The 23,210-nt window shown below is 39.3% G+C and overlaps 1 protein-coding gene across 2 annotated transcripts in view; it reads right to left on the bottom strand.

Moving 5' to 3' along the window:
* epha4b (eph receptor A4b) overlaps positions 1 to 23,210 on the bottom strand; it is a 291,695-nt gene that overhangs the window by 233,541 nt on the left and 34,944 nt on the right. Inside the window, exon 2 of one of the 2 annotated variants that reach the window (XM_057857051.1) lies at positions 12,406 to 12,470. In XM_057857051.1, coding sequence (XP_057713034.1) covers positions 12,406 to 12,470 — 65 coding nt within the window. Of the gene's footprint in view, positions 1 to 4,291; positions 4,316 to 12,405; positions 12,471 to 23,210 lie in introns of those variants that run through there. The other variant, XM_057857052.1, reaches the window with a different exon arrangement.

Genomic DNA, 23,210 nt, shown 5'->3' with positions numbered 1-23,210 from the left:
TGAATTGCTGCGTGCCGGTCTGACACCTACTAAGATTGCAGCAAATCTGAGAATATCCAGATGTGCAGTCTACAAAGTTAAAAAGAAGCTGAAAGATACTGGAACAGCCTCACGAAAACCTGGGTCTGGAAAACCCGATCTGTGCGGACCAAAAAGTTGATTGACAAGGTGATATGTGGCCACCCCAGAGTCCAGATCTCAATCCCCTGGATTATAGCATATGGGCAACTGCGGAGGACAGTGCCTTTAATAAGACACAAACTTCTGTGGCAGCCTTGGAGATGTCCATTGTTAGATCTTGGGAAAAGATGACAGCATCCTACATAAAGAAGACCTGTCAAGCGTTACGCAGGCGCCTGGAGGCTGTTGTGACACTTAAGGGAGGACACATTGAAAATAGAGTGAAAAATAGAGTGTACTGTACATGTTCTTTACAATAATGTATAATTTGTGATTAAATTCTAATTCTAAAATGAATAAACATGGCATTTAAGTTGTAGTATGGCAGTGTAAACTTTTTTTGGGGTCACCCTGTACATGGCCCTGGTCATACACCATTCTTAGGATCACTGAGACCCTACGAGGTAGATCTTGCATGGAGCCCCAGTCCGAGGGAAATTGAATCACCATACTGATTGGCAACTGCCCCATAACTCTTTCCAGCCTTGGAGAGGTCTACAATTCTGTCTCTGGTGTCTTTGGACAGGAATCTTGGGGTGTATGGGGTGGACAGGTGTTTATATGCAGCTAACCCCCTCAAACAGGTCAAAAAGTGGAGTGGAGGTGGACTTTTTAAAGGCGACTAACAGGTCTTTGAAGCTCACAATTCTAGCTAATAGACAGGTGTTCAAATACTTATTTGCAGCTGTATAATACTAATAAGCTGTTTTTAAAAAATCATATTCTGTGATTTATGGATTTTTTTAGAGGGTGTTCAAACAATTATTTTCCTCACTGTAACTGAACTCATTATACAGTATAATGCAAATAAGGTTGCCTAAATGTTGGTGGTGACAATTTGAGCATCCTGAAAAGTTAGTAGTGTTATGTCCCTACTGCTCCTATGTAAAGCTGAAAGTTCACGCTCATATTTTTCAAAGGTAAATTGCGGTCAATTTAAGATATCAGACACACATTTTAATATGGTCTTTCCGCATTTTTTTGTCAAATAGAGTTGTTAACTTTAGCATGTTATGTTACGGAATAACGTTTGGGGATTTTTTGTAACACTTTAACCCGTATTTAACCCCTATCTAAAACATGTGTACTAAAACTTTGTATTTGTCGACTAAATGTAGCCAAAACCCAAGTAAGACATTTTGAAGATGAATAATTGTTTTTGTCTAAAAGACTGTGACGAAAATTAAATGTGGCTGACAAAAAAACACTGGCATAAAGAAATAACTACGTGTCAATACTTTTGCAATCAAATATCATAACCGGATACAGCAGCTCAGTATCGACACTTTTGCCAAATCTAGTTCTGCCTTTTCTTCCAAATCAGTATAGTCATAAAACGTATTCCCACTCTTCGAGGCTAGTAGTCTGTATCTACTATAAACTGCGTATTAGTGGCTAATTTGTGCAAATGGTCAGCAAAAGTGGCTGAACAACAGAGTGAAGACGACGTGGATGCAAGACGTTCTTGTGTTTCATATAACGGCTATTATCTAGTTGACCTTTGACCCTTTAAAGCCTTGTTTCAGTATCAGCAAGAGCCAATCCCAACCAATCGGAGACCACTGTCTACCTGAATTAGTCCCAAAATCGCATTTGACCCCCGCGGGTCAAATTTAATCCCAACCGCGCGGGGCCGGATGTGGCCGAGACAGAGCGGAGCGACCCATTTCTGTCACCGACCGGGGGGGTGGGCATCGTCGAGGACACAAAACAGATATGTCATAATGATGTTTGAAAATGAGAGGCCCCATAACATCTCCCCAGCGCCGCAGGCTCTTCACCCCTCTCTAATTTTCTATCCCTAAACTAAGCCAGAGCTTTTTCCAAACTTTGGGAGCCAATTATGTGCTTGTAGGTGTACACATCAGATGATTGCAGCAGCAGGGATATTATAGTAAGCCGCTGAATGGTTGAACTTTGACCCTGGTCTGACATCTCTGCTCCACTTCAAAGCAATCAAGAGAGCTCTGTGCTGATTGGCTGTGTTGATTGAGGGCTCCGGGAGCAGGGAAGCTGAGCATGTGCAAATGTGTTGACTACGACTAAATGCAGGCTACTTTTACTTTTGGCTAGAGTTAACTCATTGTCTACCTTTGATGACGATTGGCGCCCAATCTATTTGAAGCTAGTGATGTTCAGATGAAGCCCCGTGAAGTATTAACACTTTCAGGCTACAGTGCCGGGACATATCCTGACACTTCATAATGATTCATTTTTTCGATGATGCCATCTAGAGTTCAAAATGTAGAATTGCTGATTTTCCGCCACAGGACCATCACCTAGACAACCAAGGGAATGGCGACCACAGTGAAAATCAGTACAGTGGTACCTCTACATACGAAGTTAATTTATTCTAGGATCTTGTTTGTAAGTCGAAATGGTCGTATGTCGAGCAGGATTTTGCCACAAGAATACATTATAATTCCAGTCATTCGTTCTACAGCCCGAAAACCTACACTAAATACTTAATAAATGCTGCTAGAACTATTACAATGATGAATAAAACATGAATAAAAATTGTAATAATAATGTAATAATAGAAAAAAAAATAATAACAATACCTCTAATAGTGTAACGAATCTGGTTCTAATGTAGCGGACGAGTTTTGCGTGGTGTACCTGAACGTACCGTGTGTCTGACTTGACAGAGTGAGAGAGGACATTTTACTTTCACTTTGTTCAGCTGCAGCAGACAGTAGGCATGTTTTGTTGCACAAGTTCTGAAATAAATTATTGATGACCTGACGAAGTTGGCGAGTCGACTTACTTGCTGATGTTAAAATAAAAATAATTGTCACCTTAACTTATAAAGACTGGCAAAGGGAGGTCAAAGGAGGACCGTCAAGATTGTAGACAGTCAACGGCCATATTGTTGAGCTAGTTTACGGACGGCACACTACGCTCATATTTTTCTATCATTTCCATCTTCATTTCAGTGGTAAGCCTCAGCTTTTTCCTTATTTTCACCACTTGCACTAACATTCTTGGAAGCCATATTGATTTCTCTCACAAGAAAATCTGCCGTGTGTCCGTCTTGCGGGAAAGCAAAGAAACTGCCACGTTCTCACAAATCGTCATATTTCGAGCATGTCGTCGGATGTAGAAACAAATGGCGAGTCAAATTTTACATCGGTTGTCAAAAAGATTGTGTGTCGAAGCGATCGTATGTCGAGGTACCGTTGTATGAGAAATAGGAATGTGTTCATGTTACTTTTTAGAAACATTAAAATTGTAAATGTCTATTCTACATAAGCGGACGATGTATAATTTAGCACCCTTTGCATGTCTATACAGGCTATGCAACTATTGATTGCTCTGTTGTAAAATGAAAAAATTGTCCTTTCATTTTTATAAGACCTTGTTGTTATTGATGTGGTCGAAAAACTTTGAAACCCGGGAATATGTCCTCCTTTTGACCATTGTTTAAACTTCCAAAGTTGCAATATGTAAATAAAGCTAGTAGAATGAAAAACGATATAAAATTGCATTTTGCAGTGTCTTTTATGGCTCAAATGACACAGTGTTTAATCAAAACCAAACCAGCAAACCACTTCTTGACTCAGTCACGTGGTACGGTAGTTCAGAAATGTTTGAACGTAATTGCTTACGTGTAATGTAATTGCTTTCAAGTGTGGTCTGAATTCAGTGATTTGTTTTGTCAATTTTAGGGCATAATATGGTCATATTTGGTTAACAACAGCATCTATAGATCATAAATTACATTGACTTACCTGTTTGTTCACTAGCAGGTCAAAGTGTTCTATGGTGTGTCTGTGGTTTAAAAGTTTAGAATTAAGACTACGGTAAATATCAGTGAAACAAGAACTCTTGTGTCTCCAGTTGTGAACAAGCCAGCATGCTCAGTGTACCTTTTTCCACCATCCACCAGCATTGATGGTAAGTACAGTGTCTTTTTTTGTTTGTTTCATTAATGGCATATAATGCATTTTTTTGGATAGTTATTTTGAGATTCAGGGGATATTTAGGGGTACTTAAAGAATTACGATTAAAGTGGAAATTTGGCTCACGTCGCCAGTGTAGAAACAGAACTCGTTCATAATCCGGGGACTACCTGTAATATTATACAGAAGAAACACTACTCATCTACCCACCTTTGTACATTTGACTTCGGGATGTACTGAAAGCAAAATTCGTGGCAGGAACTGAAAACTGAAATTGGAAACAAATAAATAAATAAATATGTTTAGATTGATTTATTTGTTAATTATTTTTATTATTTGTCAGGGGGTGCAGGCGGACGAACGGTGTGGACCCAAATGCAGGGAAGGGAAGGCGAGGCAGATAGGCAAAGCAAAAATGATTTAATCAAAGCCAATAAAATAAACAAAGTACCGTATTTTTTGGACTATAAGTCGCAATTTTTTTCATAGTTTGGCTGGGGGTGCGACTTATATTCTGGAGCGACTTATGTGTCAAATTATTAACACATTTTTATATCATTTCGCATGTTATTTTGGTGTTTTGGAGTGTAACTGATGGTTTGGTAAACTTGTTAGCATGTTCTTTATGCTATAGTTACCTGAATTACTCTTAATAGCTATGTTACGTCAGCATATCGGCCACATACCCATTCTGTTGTTCATGCATCATGTAACATTATCATAGTGTACACTTATTCAGCATGTTGTTCTCTATTGTATTTTTATTTTAAATTGCCTTTCAAGATGACATATCTGTTCTATGTGTTGGATTTTATCAAGTAAATTTCCCCAAAAAATGCGACGTATATTCTGGTGCGACTTATGTTTTTATTTCCTCTTTATTGCTTATTTTTGGGCTGGTGCTACTTATACTCAGGTACACTTATAGTCCCAAAAATACGGTACAGACCAAAGACTCAGGTTACTAACAAAAGACTGGTTATCAAAAACTTACTTAGAACTCGAGGGCTTCGACGGAGAAACGAACGAGAAATAATGCTGACAAGAATGTGGGCAATGTCACGACAAAGACTCAACAAAAATGGGGCTCTTATATAGACACAGACAAGGGATTACAAGGGGTAACGAGACAACAAGGAACAGGTGGGTGACACAGGAGGAAGCAGGTTGGAGGACACACAAAGAGCAGGAACAACAGGTGAAATCAATGGGCAATCACAGGAACAAATAAAGGAGAAAATAAACACAAACCCTAACATTATTATTTTTATTTAATTATTTTCCAATGAATGCCCTTTTTTCTAACGATCAGGGGGAAATAAAATATGGTCCCTTCTCACAAGTACGCAAACATCTTCCAAAATGTTCTACGACCCATGAGGCTGGAGAAATTTTGTTTGAAAGGTGCAGATTCTAACACCCCATGGAAGGGTGCATTCCCAGCAGCAGTGAGCGTTTTGGGACAAACTCTGAAAACGTCCAGAGGTGTTGGTGTCGTCTTAGCATTCTATTTGTTGGACGTGGACACACTCGTCATGGCACATGACACCTTGATATATGCACTTTCTTGGAAGTTTGGGACAATGAAAAAAATGGCTCTCACGCCTCCAATTGCTAAGCTAAATGAGATCTCAATGTATGTTTGTTGGAACTGTAGTTCACACAACAACAACAAAAAACTTCCATTCTTGCCGAAACTAGTAAAGCTCTTCACAAGGCTATTACAATCTCTTGTACTCCTTAAAATAAGATTCTCTGTTTTCTTTTGCAACAAGGGGAATCAATCGAGAGCCGGGTGAGTGGGCCGAGTCCTAGCGGCGACAAAGCCCATTGAAGTTGCTCACGGCCGGATTAAATGGCGACTGGCAGAAGTCGAAGTCGCGGAAAAAATGTGACAAAAAGAGGAAGTGGTCGTGCCATAAAATTATTGTACTAAACCACATGAAATGCACATGTATGCATTTAAATACTACTTTATTTGTACAGTATACTGCTCGCACGGAACATCAATGAAAAGCAACTTCAGAACGGGTGTGTAGGAGCGGTGAAGCAAATTTATTTTCTTTCGTTTGTAATTTATATATTTCTTTGATACCTCAAAATACTACTAAACTGCGGACATATTGGCTGTGAGCCACTAGTGTTCCTTCTTGTCGTGTTTTGATTGCATCATCACACTCTTGTGTGACTACTGTTCTTCACACTATTCGGTGGTAAACTTTCGGTCTTTTAACCGAGAACCGAAAATGCAATTTTAGCTATTTTCGAACGAATTTTCGGTCTCATCTGTAATTTTACCCATAGACATCATCACTATTGACGTGTCACTTCGTCATTTTTTGCGCGACGCCTTATCCTAAGGGGCCGAATTTCATTTAGTACTAGCCGAATACGGCACACGCACATGTCGGATTTAAGCTTGGATTTAATTACGATTTGATTACGAAAAGTTGTACCGCATACAAACAGGAAGGATTGTCTCAGGAGTGATTTGTAAGAGGATTCAAGGTAAATATTATATTTTTCGTACCATGCATTTTCTTCTTTGTTTACACATGGAGGCGGCAAATTTTCGTAACTGACTAGCCTCATAGTTTTTTTTAACCACGAATCGAGACTGTTTTACGTCCATATCTATGAAGAATTCGGGGATTTAAGCATTTATTCACAAGAATTTAAGCCAGAAAAGCTCCTTTTACGCCAGGCGGCCGCTAGCCTCATTCGCTAACATAGTAGCATTGTACTTTGTCAATATACGTAAAATAAACGCTAACTGAACGGTTTCTTTGCTTTTAACCAAGAATCGAGACTTTTTTACATCCATATCTATGAAGAATTTGAGGAGTTAAGCATTTATTCACAAGAATTTTTGACAGAAAAGCTCCATGATTATATGGGGCTATTCTATTCTATAATAAGTTTTGATTGTATATAGAATTTATTAATAATCTATTTACATATTATTTATAATTGATTATGCATGTTTTCCTCAAGTATTAAGTTTCTGATGTTAAATTGAGTGATTCATCAGCTGTTGAAAACTTGCAGTAAATAAAAATAAGTTGCTATTTTGGTCAAAAACTTATATGATATGTTAAATATTGCTATTGATCCTGAAAATATAGATGATTATCTCTGCATTTTGTGATTTTTGTTTATCTAGTGTAAAATCTGAGACTTTTATAGCCATTTTAAGTTGTGTTATATACAAAATAATTAATTGGGATTTTACAAGGGAACGACTTTGAATTTTTTTATGCCGCTGCTCATGGAGACTCATAAATGGCTAATTGTTTTGGTTTTAGATCACTAGTAGTTTTGGTTTTGTAAATATTTGAATTTGAAATTTTTGAAAATAGGCCCCCTACGAATCGGCCCCGTTTCCTGTGTCATGTCAATAGGTTAGGAAGTCTATGTTTTACTCATCACTACTGTCAGTCATCCTTCCCAGTTCAAATGGATTGGACGTCTATAACATTAATGGCAGTTAATCAGTCAACACATAGCATTAAAGTTAATTAATAACATTTTATGTTTACTCGAGTTTTGTTTATTGGATGATCTTAAACCTAAGATTTGAGAAAGCGCATAAAACTTTTGACATGCATGCACGAAAGAGTTACATAAGTCTCCTTTTGCAGGTAAAGCGAAAAGGCAAACCCGGAGCGCAGTCGCCTCACATCAGTGAGACGTGAGTGGAAGCGTAGAGAGGACCAATGACAACGTGAATTCAATATAGGCATAAGAGTGAGTTTGTACATCACGCACGCACGGAAGCCATTGAATGGCACTGATTAGATTCTACTGGATTCCAGCTTCCGAGTTGCTATTCAGCTTGAATTGTGGGATGCCACAAAGCGTTTCACGCTTACGAGCGGGAAAAGAGGCAGCTGAAGCGAGCGCGGCTTAGAGAGCTTGTATTTGCAAGCCGCGGAGGGGTATCGAGTTCATGCGCGAGAAACGCATTGATTGTGTGGCCATATTGTTTATGTTTGTGTATGTTTTCTTTCAATGAGCTTATAGAAGAGTGTAATGTGTTCCATCTGTGACTCATTATGGAGAAGTAAGAGTACACAGGTTACTTGTATTGACAATATGATTGGGTTGACATGGACTTCCTCAAAGGCACATTTGTTCTTACTTTACAATTACAAATTGCAGACAGGAAAGTGAAATGAATCTTTTTTTTTTTTTTTAATCAGATCAGTTATCTCTCAAACAAGGATTAGGCAATCCCCCTTGATTGTATCCAGAGAGGAAATGAGATAAGCGGATGAAATTGTTATTCTTTTTTTCATTCACTCTTAAATAAACATAGCTGTGCATTTGTTTTGCCTATAAAGAAAATTGTTTTAAGTTGAATTGTGTGGTTTTTGTTGTTTTTTTTTGTTTGTTTTTTTTAATACAGTGGTACTTCTACATGCAAATTTAATTCGTTCCAGGACCTGGTTTGTAAGGCCAAGTGGTCGTATGTCGAGCAGCATTTTCTGTAAGAAAACATTATAATTCAGTGAATTTGTTCCATTGCCCAAAAATATTGGCTAAATCCTAAATAATACTGCTGGAAAAATTGCAAATAGCAATTATACATAGCTAAACAAATTAATTATAAATACAAACCAATATAACAATTACATAAATAATAATAACGTAGAAATTTGGGTTTTAATGTGGAAATTGTGTTTTGCATGCTGTTCCTGAAGACACCGTGTGACTGACGACAGAGTCAGAGAGGTGCGGTAGAGTTTTTACTTTCTCTAGTCATGTTGTTGTTGGCGTCGGCTACGGCGGACAGTAGTCGTGTTGTGTTGCATAAGGTCTGAAATAAATGATTTAAAAACCTGACGAAGCTGGTGATTTCTTTACCGACATTACAATAATAATTGTCACCTTAATTTATAAAGACAAACGGATCTAGGAGGAGGACCATCGAGACCATAGACATATTCCGGCTGTATTGTCGAGCCAGTTCACTGACGCGCACACCACGTTCATATTTTTCCATCATTTCATCTTAATTTCAATGGTGTTTGGAGTTTGTCTTCACCGATCAGCCAGCCCCCGACGGCGAGCAAGTTTCGGTTCATCGTTCTGCTGCGGCCCCGGCAGGCAGGCAGTATTTGTCGCCGGGGATTCGGAATGAACACCGAAAATGGCGCATTCTCGGTGGACAAACCGGCCAATGTCGGAGCGCGTGGCTGCCTGAGCCCAAGCCGAGTATAGCACTCTATAGGCAGGCACGTGAAGAGGGCCGAAGGGGGGTGGAAGTCTAGACACAATCGAGAACCGGAGACAAGAGCGGGGGGCTCCCCGGGCCAAAGCAGATGATAGTGCTCTATAGGCAGGCACGCCTTTATCGGCCGGTGACCATGATGTGCAACAAGCCGCCAATCGTCAGCAGAGTGGCTTTCTTGGTGGACAGGGAGCATTGTCACCGACAAAATGAAATCCACCTCCTTATTAACACATATGCCATGATCCCAGTATTTGACATAACATACTGCAGAACACATAGCTTACTCAGTTCGTATCCAATGGTCTCTAGATTGTTGGACTTATTTTGCCCATTCTTGGCGGTGAACAGTATGTTTTGGAAATCCAAAAAGCCTCACACCACTCTCCCTAGTGTACAGCGTCCCCCCCAGGATTGATAAATCTCAGTTCAAGAGTTTTAAGACCTTTTTTAATGCCATTTCAACTGAAAATTAATACTTTTCTCGCACCCATTATTTAGATCATATTGAATCATATTAAATAAATAAAGCAATGAACATCAAATTTAACCTGAATTACTAAGTGTGTTTGACAAAAGAATGCACATATATTGAAGATACAATTAAAACACATTTAAAGTAACATTATAAAGTCTGTGAGAATATTTTTAAACACACACACCCGCACAAAATAATTATGGACAAAAAGAGGAGGAGGACAGGACTCAGACCAGCCATCTTCTGTAACAGGCTAGCCGCTAGTGCACCTGCCAAGACCCCAGTGAACATGGCTAACTCTTGAGTTAAAACGGCGAAATTCACATTCATTCGAAAGGCAAACCGAAATGTTTAAGCAGGTCCACTGCCTTCGCATGACCCATAAAATGCAACCTAAAGTATCTAGATGTAACTTAAGCCCCTATCACATACTCCAAAACAACGGGAATATTGCGGGACTTAACCTTGCAGCAGTTGTGAGTGAAAACATTTTTCCGTGTCGACTGACATGGGAAGATGTGTGCGTGAAAGCAGGCGTTAAATTCCCGGGTCACAGCAGATGGCTGATGACTTAAATATCATAGCGGCGGCCGATGTAACTTCCTCCCTCTTCGCAGTAAGAGGAAAAGCGGTAAACAAGAATTGCAATTATAAACATAGCAAGCTGTAAACAGCTAAATTAAACTGAAAACATGACCAAAATTAAAATGTCAATTATTACGTCGGGCCGGGCCAGGGTTCTTTCTCGCTGACTTTTTGAAATAACTATATATTAACGATGTATGAATGATAAACTAAGGAATACTTGTTATAAAATAAATAATTTGGATTAAAAAAAAGAAGGTGCTGTATGGTCATTGCAGAGCCAGGGCGTGCCTATACGCCCTTTTTAATCTTCCCCTCTGCAAGTCCGCAAAACCGCATCTGTTTATTTATATTTAACAAACTTTTCCAGCGTTATTTCGTTGTGTAAATAAATTTATAACGATCATAAAAATATGTAGTCTATTTAAACGAAAACAAAATGTGCGTTTTTTTTCTGCCAACTGAGAATTTGTTACGACGGACACGACTTGCGCAAGTCAGGCTTTCATGCAGACATCGTCACAAATGTTATCACACAAAATGCGGGTCAGGCTTTATTATACCCGCGGACCAGTTAGGGTCGGGCTGGATTTTTTAGGCCCGATTTTACCTCTATCTTAAAGTCTTGATGAGCTTAAATTGGCTGCAGTTACGAAGTCGGGAATGCGCCCTCCGGAAAAAAAACACGATTTGACCAACATTATGTTTAACAAACTTTTCCAGCGTTATTTCATTGTGTAAATGCATTTATAATAATCATAAAAATATGTAGACTATTTAAACATTAAGAAATTGTGCGTGTTTTTTTTCTTCCAACTGAAAATTCGTTACGAAAGACAGTTACGACATCGGGAATGCTCCCTCTGGAACAAAACGCAATATGACCAACACTGTGACAGCCGATGCCGACCAAAAATGACGTAATATCCGAAACAGATCACCAATGGACTCATTTGAAGTATATGAATGGTGGTCTGTTTTGGTGTTCAGAATCCACAATACTTCTGCCTGCAGGGTTTTCGTTCCACCAACAAACGGACGCATTCCCGATGCAGAGGTGGATGGATTCTCCGTTTTGCCGGTTGTGGTGGTTTGGCACGCACGAGTTGCATTTCGATTTGTGTTTTTCTTCCGTTTCAGTATATATTTGTACAAACACGAGTGTGACATAATATAATATTTTCAATGTATTGCATTTATCCTGGTGTTTTGAAAGTGGTCAAAATGCATTCATGTACACAGATTTCATGAGTGGTGACACACATATATACAGCATCCATCTCATGTCAAATTTAGCAAGTTGTAAAACTGATATAATTACACTAATGTAATCTTGTATTCAAACTTTAACTTGAAATATCTTGAATACTTTAGTCTACGAGCACTAAAATATTTTATTTTCAACCCATGTCACCACAGCAAGTATGGTTTAGCCATTTTTATCTCTGAAGCAGACAAGTTTTGTAGGCCATTTTATTCACACTTTTTATCTAATAGACGTCCAATCCATTTTAAGTCGGCGGGACCACAGTGAATAACATTTGCTGCTTCTCACTTCAAATTGATTCGACGTCTACTAGCGATGAACTCATTTAAAGACTTTTAATTTATTTTTTAAGAGCACATGATTGGGCGTCTGTCATCATTAATGGCTGCATACAGTATCTGTGTCATCTTACATAAGAATATTTACCCTACCCATCTCTTTACTCGTCCTCAAAAAAAAAAAACACAAAAAAAAAACGCAACCCGTAATAAATGGAAGCTCCAGTGCCCGGCACAGTTTTCAGCGCAGCGGAAATAATTTGTAAATTCCCCCTGAAGACTCCTGATTTAGCAAGGAGAGCCGAAGAACTCTCTGCTCTTTCCAAACACGCACTGCGCTGCACTGCGGCTCTCTCTAAGTCCCGCCTTCTTCTTTCCTTAAAATAAAACATGACGTGCATAACTTATACATGCGGCGGCGGAGGCATGATGTTTGTTTGCGCCCGCTTATGCCAGTGCGTAATGTGCGCTGAACACACTCACCCCCTCATTAGGATAAGCCTCCCAGCCCAGGTCCGCCAAGGCCGACATGGAGTCCAGCAACGTAACTGCAAGAGAGAAAACAAACATTCTTTCAGTGTGTTTGTGTATACACGCATGGGGGGTGGAAGGCTGCCGTGAATGCACCGGCTCAATCTTTCATAGGCTAGTTTTCGCGCATCTGGAAGGATTTTGTTGTGTTGGGAAAGAGTTGAGGTAGAGCTTTTGTACAATTCCAACCTTGCGTTGAGTGCGGCGGGCCTTGCGGCTGCTGCTGATTTAACTCTTTATAGGGCCTTGCTGAAATAGTAGAACATTTTCAAAAATTGACTGTAGATCAATAGGGTTGCAACATCAAGCCCATATCATAGCTACGTTAACCCTCTGAGGTCGGTGGATGCGCCGGCGTGTCCTGTGCGTGCGCCGTTTTACGAGCCTAGGCGATTACGTCAGCCACGTGCTTGCAATAGCCCTCATTTGAAAGTGCTGAAGTCGAGCTTCACCCTCGTTTTTACTTGAAGTCAATAGACGAAGTAAAATGGGAGATAATTCCCTTCAAGTTACAGTGGGGCAAATAAGTATTTAGTCAACCACTAATTGTGCAAGTTCTCCCACTTGAAAATATTAGAGAGGCCTGTAATTGTCAACATGGGTAAACCTCAACCATGAGAAACAGAATGTGGGGAAAAAACAGAAAATCACATTGTTTGATTTTTAAAGAATTTATTTGGAAATAATGGTGAAAATAAGTATTTGGTCAATACCGAAAGTTCATCTCAATACTTTGTTATGTACCCTTTGTTGGCAATAACGGAGGCCAAATGTTTTCCGTAACTCTTCACAAGCTTTTCACACATTGTTGCTGGTATTTTGGCCCATTCCTCCATGCAGATCTCCTCTAGAACAGTGATGTTTTGGGGCTGTCATTGGGCAACACGGACTTTAAACTCCCTTCACAGATTTTCTATGGGATTGAGATCTGGAGACTGGCTATGCCACTCCAGGACCTTGAAATGCTTCTTGCGAAGCAACTCCTTTGTTTCCCTGGCTGTGTGGTTGGGATCATTGTCATGCTGAAAGACCCAGGCACGTCTCATCTTCAATGCCCTTGCTGATGGAAGGAGAGTTTAACTCAAAATCTCACGATACATGGGCCCATTCATTCTTTCCTTTACACAGATCAGTCGTCCTGGTCCCTTTGTAGAAAAACAGTCCAAAAGCATGATGTTTCCACCCCCATGCTTCACAGCGGCTATGGTGTTCTTCGGATGCAATTCAGTATTCTTTCTTCTCCAAACACGAGAAGCTGTGTTTCTACCAAAAAGTTCTATTTTGGTTTCATCTGACCATAACATATTTTCCCAGTCATCTTCTGGATCATACAAATGCTCTCTAACGAACTGCAGACGGGCCTGGACGGGTACTGGCTTCAGCAGGGGGACACGTCTGGCAGTGCAGGATTTGAGTCCCTGGCGGCACATTGTGTTACTGATAGTAGCCTTTGTTACTCTGGTCCCAGCTCTCTGTAGGTCATTCACTATGTCCCCCCGTGTGGTTCTGGGATTTTTGCTCACCGTTCTTGTTATCATTTGACACCACGGGGTGAGATCTTGCATGGAGCCCCAGATCGAGGGAGATTATCAGTGGTGTTGTATGTCTTCCATTTTCTAATAATTGCTCCCACAGTTTATTTCTTTACACCAAGCGTTTTACCTATTGCAGATTCAGTCTTCCCAGCCTGGTGCAGGTCTACAATTTTGTCTCTGGTGTCCTTCGACAGCTCTTTGGTCTTGGACAGAGTGGAGTTTGGAGTTTGACTGACTGAGTTAGTGGACAGGTGTCTTTTATACCGATAATGAGTTAAAACAGCTGCCATTAATAAAAGTAACGAGTGGAGCCTCATTAGACCTCGTTAGACCTCGTTAGAAGAAGTTAGACCTCTTTGACAGCCAGAAATCTTGCTTGTTTGTAGGTGACCAAATACTTATTTTCCACTCTAATTTGGAAATAAATTATGTAAAAATCAAACAATGTGATTTTCTGTTTTTTTTCCCACATTCTGTCACTCATGGTTGAGGTTTACCCATGTTGACAATTACAGGCCTCTCTAATGTTTTCAAGCAGGAGAACTTGCACAATTGGTGGTTGACTAAATACTTATTTGCCCCACTGTATACAGTGGTACCTCTACTTACGAATGTCTCTTCAAACGTTGTTTTCAGGTTACGACATGTTTAAACGGGAAAGTATTGCCTCTTGTCAAGATAGAAATTGAGGTTACAATGACTAGGGGCCACTACATTAAAAAAAGTGAAGGCACTGAGAGCATCATACCTCGTGGCGAACTGTATTGCTAAAGCCAAGAAACCTTTCACGATTAGAGCAGAATTTATTATTCCTGCGACTAGGCCTGCCCAATGTATCGTTTGAACATCGCCATCGCAATGTGTTCATGCGCAATAGTGACATCGCAGGACGTGCAATTGTTTTATGTATTATTTAAAATATTTTGTTTTACTTCATTAAAAGCAGCAAGTGAGTACATCCTGGTTCCCTTTTATATAGAGCAAGTCTGGATTAAATGGCATTATATAAATTAGGGATGTCCCCGATCCGATCACGTGATCGGAAATCGGGCTGACTGCGCCATTTTTCAGAGGATCGGAAACGGGTGAAAAGGATCGGGTTTATAATTAAAAAAATATACTCATGTTTTTCTGCTTCATGCTCGTACAGCGCCACAGTCTCTCACCCTCCCTCCTGCTAAGAGTGCGACCAAACTGTTTTTTTTTTTTTTTTGGTCACCGGTGCAGCTGGTGTTTGTTACTGAACGTTAACGATTATTGACAGGTTTGCAGCTTTGATCTAGCCAGAGAAGCCTTGATAGTTCTACAACAGGGGTCGGGAACCTATGGCTCGCGAGCCAGATCTGGCTCTTTTGACGGCTGCATCTGGCTCGCAGACAAATCTTTAATTATTAAAAAAATTAATTAAAAAATCTTTATACTCCTTTGCGCATTGCGCGAAACAGCGACGGTCACCGGTCATATGCTGGTGTTATGCAGTATTGAGTAGAAGTGACTTTTGTGGCCTATTTTAACTTTTTTAATGCTCCGACAACACTTGCGCAATTCGCACTAGATATCAACAAATAGCAATCTAGATGCGCTACGTTAGATCACCCCCAAGTCGCATGCCATTGGCAGGGTGATCATGGGACACGTAGTCTGTATACTACAACTGGCGATTAGAAAGCCGGTTACAAGTAATTTTAGTGGGAAAGTGGCAATCATACATGTTGTGTCTATCTATATTTTTACTTATCTATCAATCGCATTGGCAACTCAGATGAGGCAGAGTTCAAGTGGGGTCGCCATATTTTGCTGTCGAAAATAGCGGCCGATGTGTGCATGTGCGTGAAGTAAACTTCCCACGTTTTTAGTTTCGTTTTCCGCGTTTATCAGCTAATTTTAGAAACCCTTTTGAGAAGATGGGAAAAAGATAAAAAGATGAGGAGTATCCTACTTTTCAACAGGAACTGACAGAGGAATTTGCCTTTGTGGAGAGTTTTTGATGACTTTTCAGATAAAGACCGTCATGATGTCAAATCAAATTGAGGCAACGCAAGTGAAGGACATAAATGCGGCACTGTTTTGTCTCTCGCTTTGGGTGAGTCAACAGACATAAGCAATTTATACCAATTTGGCGTGATTGCAAGTTTTTGACTATGAAATGGACAAAAAGAGGGGAGAATTTATTCAAGTCCTCCACTAAATTCGCTAAAGAAAAAAATCTACCAATGGATAAACTTGTTTCGGTGTGCACTGACTGTGCATGGTGGGGAAAAACAGGATTCGTGGCGCTTCGTGAACATGAAAAGAGACGCATCCTAAGTTTCTCAATGCCTGCATGAAGAAAAATCATCAGCAAAACCATGCAGCACCAGAGGTCGCATTAATGGTAAGAAATACTCATCATTGATTAGCAACAGCATAACAATGTTATTAAAAAGAATTCAGAGACTGACCGAACCCTGGTACTTTAAGTGTTGAAATTACATAAAATGCAAATATTACTTGTATTTTTACTTTTAAACATATTGTATGGCTCTCACAGAATTACATTATAAAATGTGGTGTTCATGGCTCTTTCAGCCAAAACGGTCCCCAACTCCTGCTACACAATCAAAAGCACAAATGTGTTAATTATTGTGAAACTTGCAGCCCAGTCTGAAGTGTGCTTTGTGGGGTGAGGCTGTTCTCGGCAGAGTGAGCGTCAAAGCGTGAGTGGATTTGAGTGGAATCACTCAATGAGGCATTTAAAAAAAGAAAAACATTTTTCTAGGTTATTCTTGTTTAAAAACTAATTCACATTATGAAGGCGCCACGGTGGAAGTGGTTAGCACGTCCACCCTACCTGGGGTGACTTATGCATTTATTTTTCTCTAAGTATTATTCACTACCTGGCAAACTCCTGCCAACATGTCCTTTTTGAGATCTCGGAAATGGAAGTTGAGGAAGCACGGAGGTGACGATGACAAATGATTAGAGGAAGGCGGCAGCTTGACCAGCAGGAAGCATAATGAAAAGCTGCCTCTTCACCTGTGTGTGCGTCCGGGTGTTTATTCATTGAACGTGTACGGATGCACTTTCTTCCAGTCAGGTGCTCATCAAGCCTTCGATGCTGCTGATCATCAATATTTCATCAGCATCCATATGCAGAGACGCCTGCTTCTCTCTTTCTTCTCGCCCCTCAACAACCATCATGTCAAGCTTCTCTGTTATGCAGATTACAGTATGGCTAGAGGAACTTTTATATAGCCCACGGGATACTTTGCAAGTCACCCTAATCGCCCATTTGTGTCATGCCTTGAGTTCCGTTCTGTTAAATTTGTGCCTAGTGTGTGTGGTCATCGTGATTATCATTTGATTTTGTTTCATTGTCTTGCTACCCCTTGTCTGTGTATTCCAGCTACCAGTTTATGTTCATTCCTTATTGCATCATTGTCGATTTCATGTCTATCCCAGTGTCTATATCTCGGTTTTGAAGTTTTAATACCCAGTGCTTTGTTTGCCTTGCTGTTTTGGATCCCCTGGACTTTTGTTGGAACCTTGTGTTTTTGATACGATTATTAAAACATTTTTGAGTTTATCACCACCTTGCCTGGCCTCCCCATTTCCTTGGATTTGCGTCCACCTTGTCCACGCATTCAACATAATGAGGATGTCGCAATGTGCGCATGCGCAATAATTCAATCGCAGAATGTGCAAACTTTTGTTGTTCTTCATAAAATTAGCAATTGTGTATAGACATGGCTTTCTGGATTTCTTTAACAAACGCCAATTTTCATCATTTATATATCAATCCCCTTAGCCTGGATTAAACAGTATTATATGAGTACTTGGGATAGCCCGATCGCTTATTTTTGCACCTGAGTCCAAGTCACCTGATTTTGAGAATCTGCTCATACCGAGTACGGATCTGAATCTGAAAAAAAGTTGTTTTTTGCTTTGACGGTCACGGTGCCGAGAACCACCTCACACTTACACAATGAATGAGTTGCGACTGCACACTTCAGACTGTGTACTAAGCTTAACGATGATTAACACATCTGTGCCATTGATCGTCGAGCTACCGAGGTGTCTCTGTCCAGATCAAAGCAACAAACCTGTCAATCATCGTTAACTTTAAGTACCAAACGCCAGCTGCACCGGTGACCAAGAACAACAGTTTGGTCCCACTGCTTTTCAGGCGGGAGGGTGAGAGGCTGTACGGGGATGAAGCAGGAAAATATACATATATTTTTTAAATTAAAAACCCAATCCTTTTTACCGCATTCTAACCCTCTGATAAAATGGCGCGATGAGGCCAATTTCCAATCATGTGATCGGAGCAGAACATCTCTAGTGAATACAATGTGGTCATAGTGCAGGGTATGCCGAAGGATTTTTTGAAGCTGCGGTGGTGGGCTGCTTTGGAGTTGGACCACCTCACCATGTCGTGACACGGCAAAATTGTGTCATATCATGACAAATTGTTTTTTTTTTCACATTTTGTTTCCCAAGAAGAACCATAGCAAAGATCTATTTGAAATATTTAATTAGCCAGGCTAACGCCATAGCTCTCAGCTACGGTACATGTACGTAAAATCCGTTGCTGAGTACAGCTACATTACCCTACGTAATAATACAACTTTTTTTTTCTTGTAGCAATAGTACTACTTACATCTCGTAGTCTTCTTCTTTTTCCTTTTATTTGGCCCTAATATACTACATTAACACAACAATACTAGTCCTTTTGTTAATGGACCAATGGTGTAGGTTTGCATAGGGACATTAGGGCCTTAACACTAGGAACTTTTCAGGATGCTGAAATTGTCCCCACCAACTTTTAGGCAATCTTATTTGAAATATATAATGACTTCAGTTATAGAGGTCATTTAGACTGTCTTCACATATTTTGTAAGGATAGAATTGACCCTATCATTATTAAGTGAATTACTTTCATTATGTTTAGACTTACAGTGACACCATTTTCCCCCCTCAAACATACGTTTGATTGGCTGATGACTAGTTAAATTCCCTTGTTTTCAGTGTAAACCTAATAGAAATAAGTGAAATTATCTGTCAGTGCTTCAAGTGAATTTTACTCAGATTTCTTGAAATAAGAAAAATTGCTACCTGAAAAATGATCTTAACACTCTTATTTTAAGCAAAAAGTGAGTATATTTAATCTTAAAAAAAGCTTTTTTTCGTCAGAAATGTTTTTAATGCAATAAGTGATATTGTTCAAAACATTATTTGAGATCATTTTCCCCCTTGATTTTGGTGAAAAATGACCAACCTTTAAATGTATGGGCTTAATAAGAACAAATGGTATTATTTACCTAAAGTACCATAAATTGAATAATCTGACCCATTAATATGTTCGTCTTTAACACTCAAAACAAGATGGAAAAAATTATTCAAATAGATTTACGAAAAATCATCAGCTTAAAACGTTATAAATTTGCAGTGTGAAAGTTAGTACAAGTCAATACAGATTTATTTTTGCATTGATTATTTAGCCTATCAATTCATTAGGTTCATATTGGTGAGAAATGTAGCCCTGACCCCCGTTCACCTAATCAGTTTGGTTTTATTAATGTCCTGTCCCCAGCAAAAAGTGTACATGCAGGTTATGCTGTTATATCGTCCTCAACAATATTGAGACCAAACATACGTCCTTGTAATGGACCCATTTCAAGGTGTAGGGGGAAATTCTTGCCGTGTAAAGAGTTTTACTAGTTTCGGTGAGAAGGTGAATAGTTTTTTTTGTGGTTGTTGTTGTTCGTGAACTACATTTCCACACAAACGCACACATCGAGGTACCATTTAGCTTAGCAAGGAGAGGTATGAGAGACATTTTTCGAGTGTCCCAGAGCTCGCCAAACTTGGGGGAAAAAGCATATTCATCAAGGTTTCGTCAGCCGTGATAGCGTATGCTCTGCCCCTCTGCTATTGAATGTGTTGTTGACATTGCGTGGCGGGTCAGAGTTCGGCGCAAATTCATTCAAACTTGCCTTTCCGTCCAAGACGGCCGCCCACCGCTCACTTTCGCCGAAAAGTCCGATCCAAAATAACAATCCGATCCAAAAAGAATTACAAAATAACAGCGGGATTTCGCAACATGCGACCGCTATCGCCTTACCGCTTCCCTGTACGTCACAGCTCCCCCGTCCGATCGTCTCTTAAGGGGGCTTCGTGTAGTTACAGACATTACAATACACAAGGTTGCCGCTGAACCCTTCACACTAGGCTGACGCTAGTTTGAAACGGCCTTAAAAATATATATATATATATATAAAACTAAATCATCTCTTTTGCACGCCGTGGCGGCTTTTATTTTGGTGTGGCGGTGTGCCACGATATTTAATATGTAGGGGAAACCATGTAATGAGTGAATCAAAGTCTTCCCAAACAGAGTTATTCATGTTTGGTGAACCGCTCACCCCTAATATACAGTTGTGGTCAAAAGTTTACATACACTTGTGAAGAACATAATGTCATGGCTCTCTTGAGTTTCCACTTATTTCTACAACTCAGATTTTTCTCTGATAGAGTGATTGGAACAGATACTTCTTTGTCACAAAAACATTCATGAAGTGTGGTTCTTTTATGATTTTATTATGGGTGGACAGAAAAAAGTGATCAAATCTGCTGGGTCAAAAATATACATACAGCAGCGCTAATATTTGGTAACATGTCCCTTGGCCATTTTCACTTCAATTAGGCGCTTTTGGTAGCCATCCACAAGCTTCTGGCAAGCTTCTGGTTGAATCTTTGACCACTCCTCTTGACAGAATTGGGGCAGTTCAGTTAAATTTGATGGCTTTCTGACATGGACTTGTTTCTTCAGCATTGTCCACAAGTTCTCAATGGGGTTTAAGTCAGGACTTTGGGAAAGCCATTCGAAAACCTTAATTCTAGCCTGATTTAGCCATTCCATTACCACTTTTGATGTGTGTTTGGGGTCATTGTCCTGTTGGAACACCCAACTGCGCCCAAGACCCAATCTTTGGGCTGATGACTTTAGGTTATCTTGAAGAATTTGAAGGTAGTCCTCCTTCTTTATTATCCCATTTACTCTCTGTAAAGCACCAGTTCCATTGGCAGCAAAACAGCCCCACAGCATAATACTACCACCACCGTGCTTGACGGTAGGCATGGTGTACTTGGGGTTAAAGGCCTCACCTTTTCTCCTCCAAACATACAGTATTGCTGGGCATTGTGGCCAAACAGCTCGATTTTTGTTTCGTCTGACCACAGAACTTTCCTCCAGAAGGTCTTATCTTTGTCCATGTGATCAGCAGCAAACTTCAGTCGAGCCTTAAGGTGCCGCTTGTGGAGCAAGGGCTTCCTTCTTGCACGGCAGCCTCTCAGTCCATGGAGATGCAAAACACGCTTGACTGTGGACACTGACACCTGTGTTCCAGCAGCTTCTAATTCTTGGCAGATCTGCTTTTTGGGGATTCTTGGTTGAATCTTCACCCTCCTGACCAATTTTCTCTCAGCAGCAGGTGATAGCTTGCGTTTTCTTCCTGATCGTGGCAGTGACAAAACAGTGCCATTCACTTTATACTTACAAACAATTGTTTGCACTGTTGCTCTTGGGACCTGCAGCTGCTTTGAAATGGCTCCAAGTGACTTTCCTGACTTGTTCAAGTCAATGATTTGCTTTTTCAGATCCATGTATGTATATTTTTGACCCAGCAGATTTGATCACTTTTTCTGTTAACCCATAATAAAGTTGTAAAAGAACCAAACTTCATGAATGTTTTTTTGTGACAAAGAAGTATCTGTTCCAATCACTCTATCAGAGAAAAATCACAGTTGTAGAAATAACTGGAAACTCAAGAGAGCCATGACATTTTGTTCTTCACAAGTGTATGTAAACTTTTGACCACAACTGTATAAACACACATTTCATTATTTTTCATGTAATATACTGTATATATTTTCTGGATTACAAAGATCATTAGTCTGCTTTTACTGTGACTACAGAAATTATAATTACTGCTATTGTGTGTTTTTTTTTTTTTTTTTTGACACCTAAACTAAAACATCCTTTCTATTTAAACTTATTTATATTGAAAAATAATTCAATGTATTAGTGTTTTAAAATAAACATAAAATTAAAAGAAAATAGAATAATAATAAAGAAGAAGAAGCTTCAATAGATGTGTGAAGTTTTGTTCCGCTTCATATTACAAAAAATTATTCAGCATATGAAAGACATTATGTACTGTAATAGATAATAAGATCCTGCTGCCCCATTGGTCAGAATATTGTCCATCATGCTCAGTATGAGGACCCTGCTCTCTTATTGGCCTATTGTCGGTCCCAATTTCACTTACGGACATTGCCTCACTCGAAAGGTAAGGTTTAACTTTTTTTTTTTTTTTTTTTTTTTGCATTATGTCTTATTATCTACTTCTTTATGGAGGACCAGGAGTGCAAAAATTAAATAAATACACAATTAAATAAATAATTAAGTGTCATTAAAATGCTTCTATTTCCATATTATTTTATTAATTTCAATATTAATTTCAACATTTATTTGAAAGTTGAAATTTGAATTGAAACAAATCAATAAAAATGAAAATAAAAATTGAAATAAATAAAAATCTAAACATAAATATAAAATGAATTAAATAAATAAATATTAAAACAAGTAAATATAAAATTAAATTAAAAAAGTAAATGTTGAAATAAATATTTAAATAAATAAATATTGAAATAGAAGCATTTTAATGACACAAATTAATTATTTATTTAATTGTGTATTTTTTTATTTAATTGTTGCACTCCTGGTCCTCCATACTTCTTAGGTTTGATTAGCTGTATTAAAAAATGATTCAAATGTATCTGGCGCCTATTTCATTCTGGTTTTACCCTTATTATAAAATGTGTTCATTCACTGCCACGTTCCCAGTTCAAATGGATTTTACATTCCCAGTTCAAATGGATTTTACATCTACTAGTGACATTCTCATCTCACTTAACAGCAAAAGAATGAAAAGAGCCACATGATTGGACGTCTATCATCCTCAATGCTTCAGAAAGACTTCAGAGGTTCAAGAAAAAAAAAGAAAGAATCTGTTGCATAAGTGTTCCAAAAAGACATTGTGTAATCATATTTTCTACTCAGGCTTTATGAGCCTGTTTACGAGCTCATCTGTGCAACAAAGAGACAATTGCACACGCTTTACAACACATCCCTCGCATCCAAGCGCGTCACAACTCAACACACGTTGAAAGTGTGAGCGG

Source organism: Corythoichthys intestinalis, chromosome 14 (assembly GCF_030265065.1).
Source record: "Corythoichthys intestinalis isolate RoL2023-P3 chromosome 14, ASM3026506v1, whole genome shotgun sequence".
NCBI classification, from domain to species: Eukaryota; Metazoa; Chordata; class Actinopteri; order Syngnathiformes; family Syngnathidae; genus Corythoichthys; species Corythoichthys intestinalis.
This window is presented reverse-complemented; position numbering and strand designations above follow the sequence as displayed.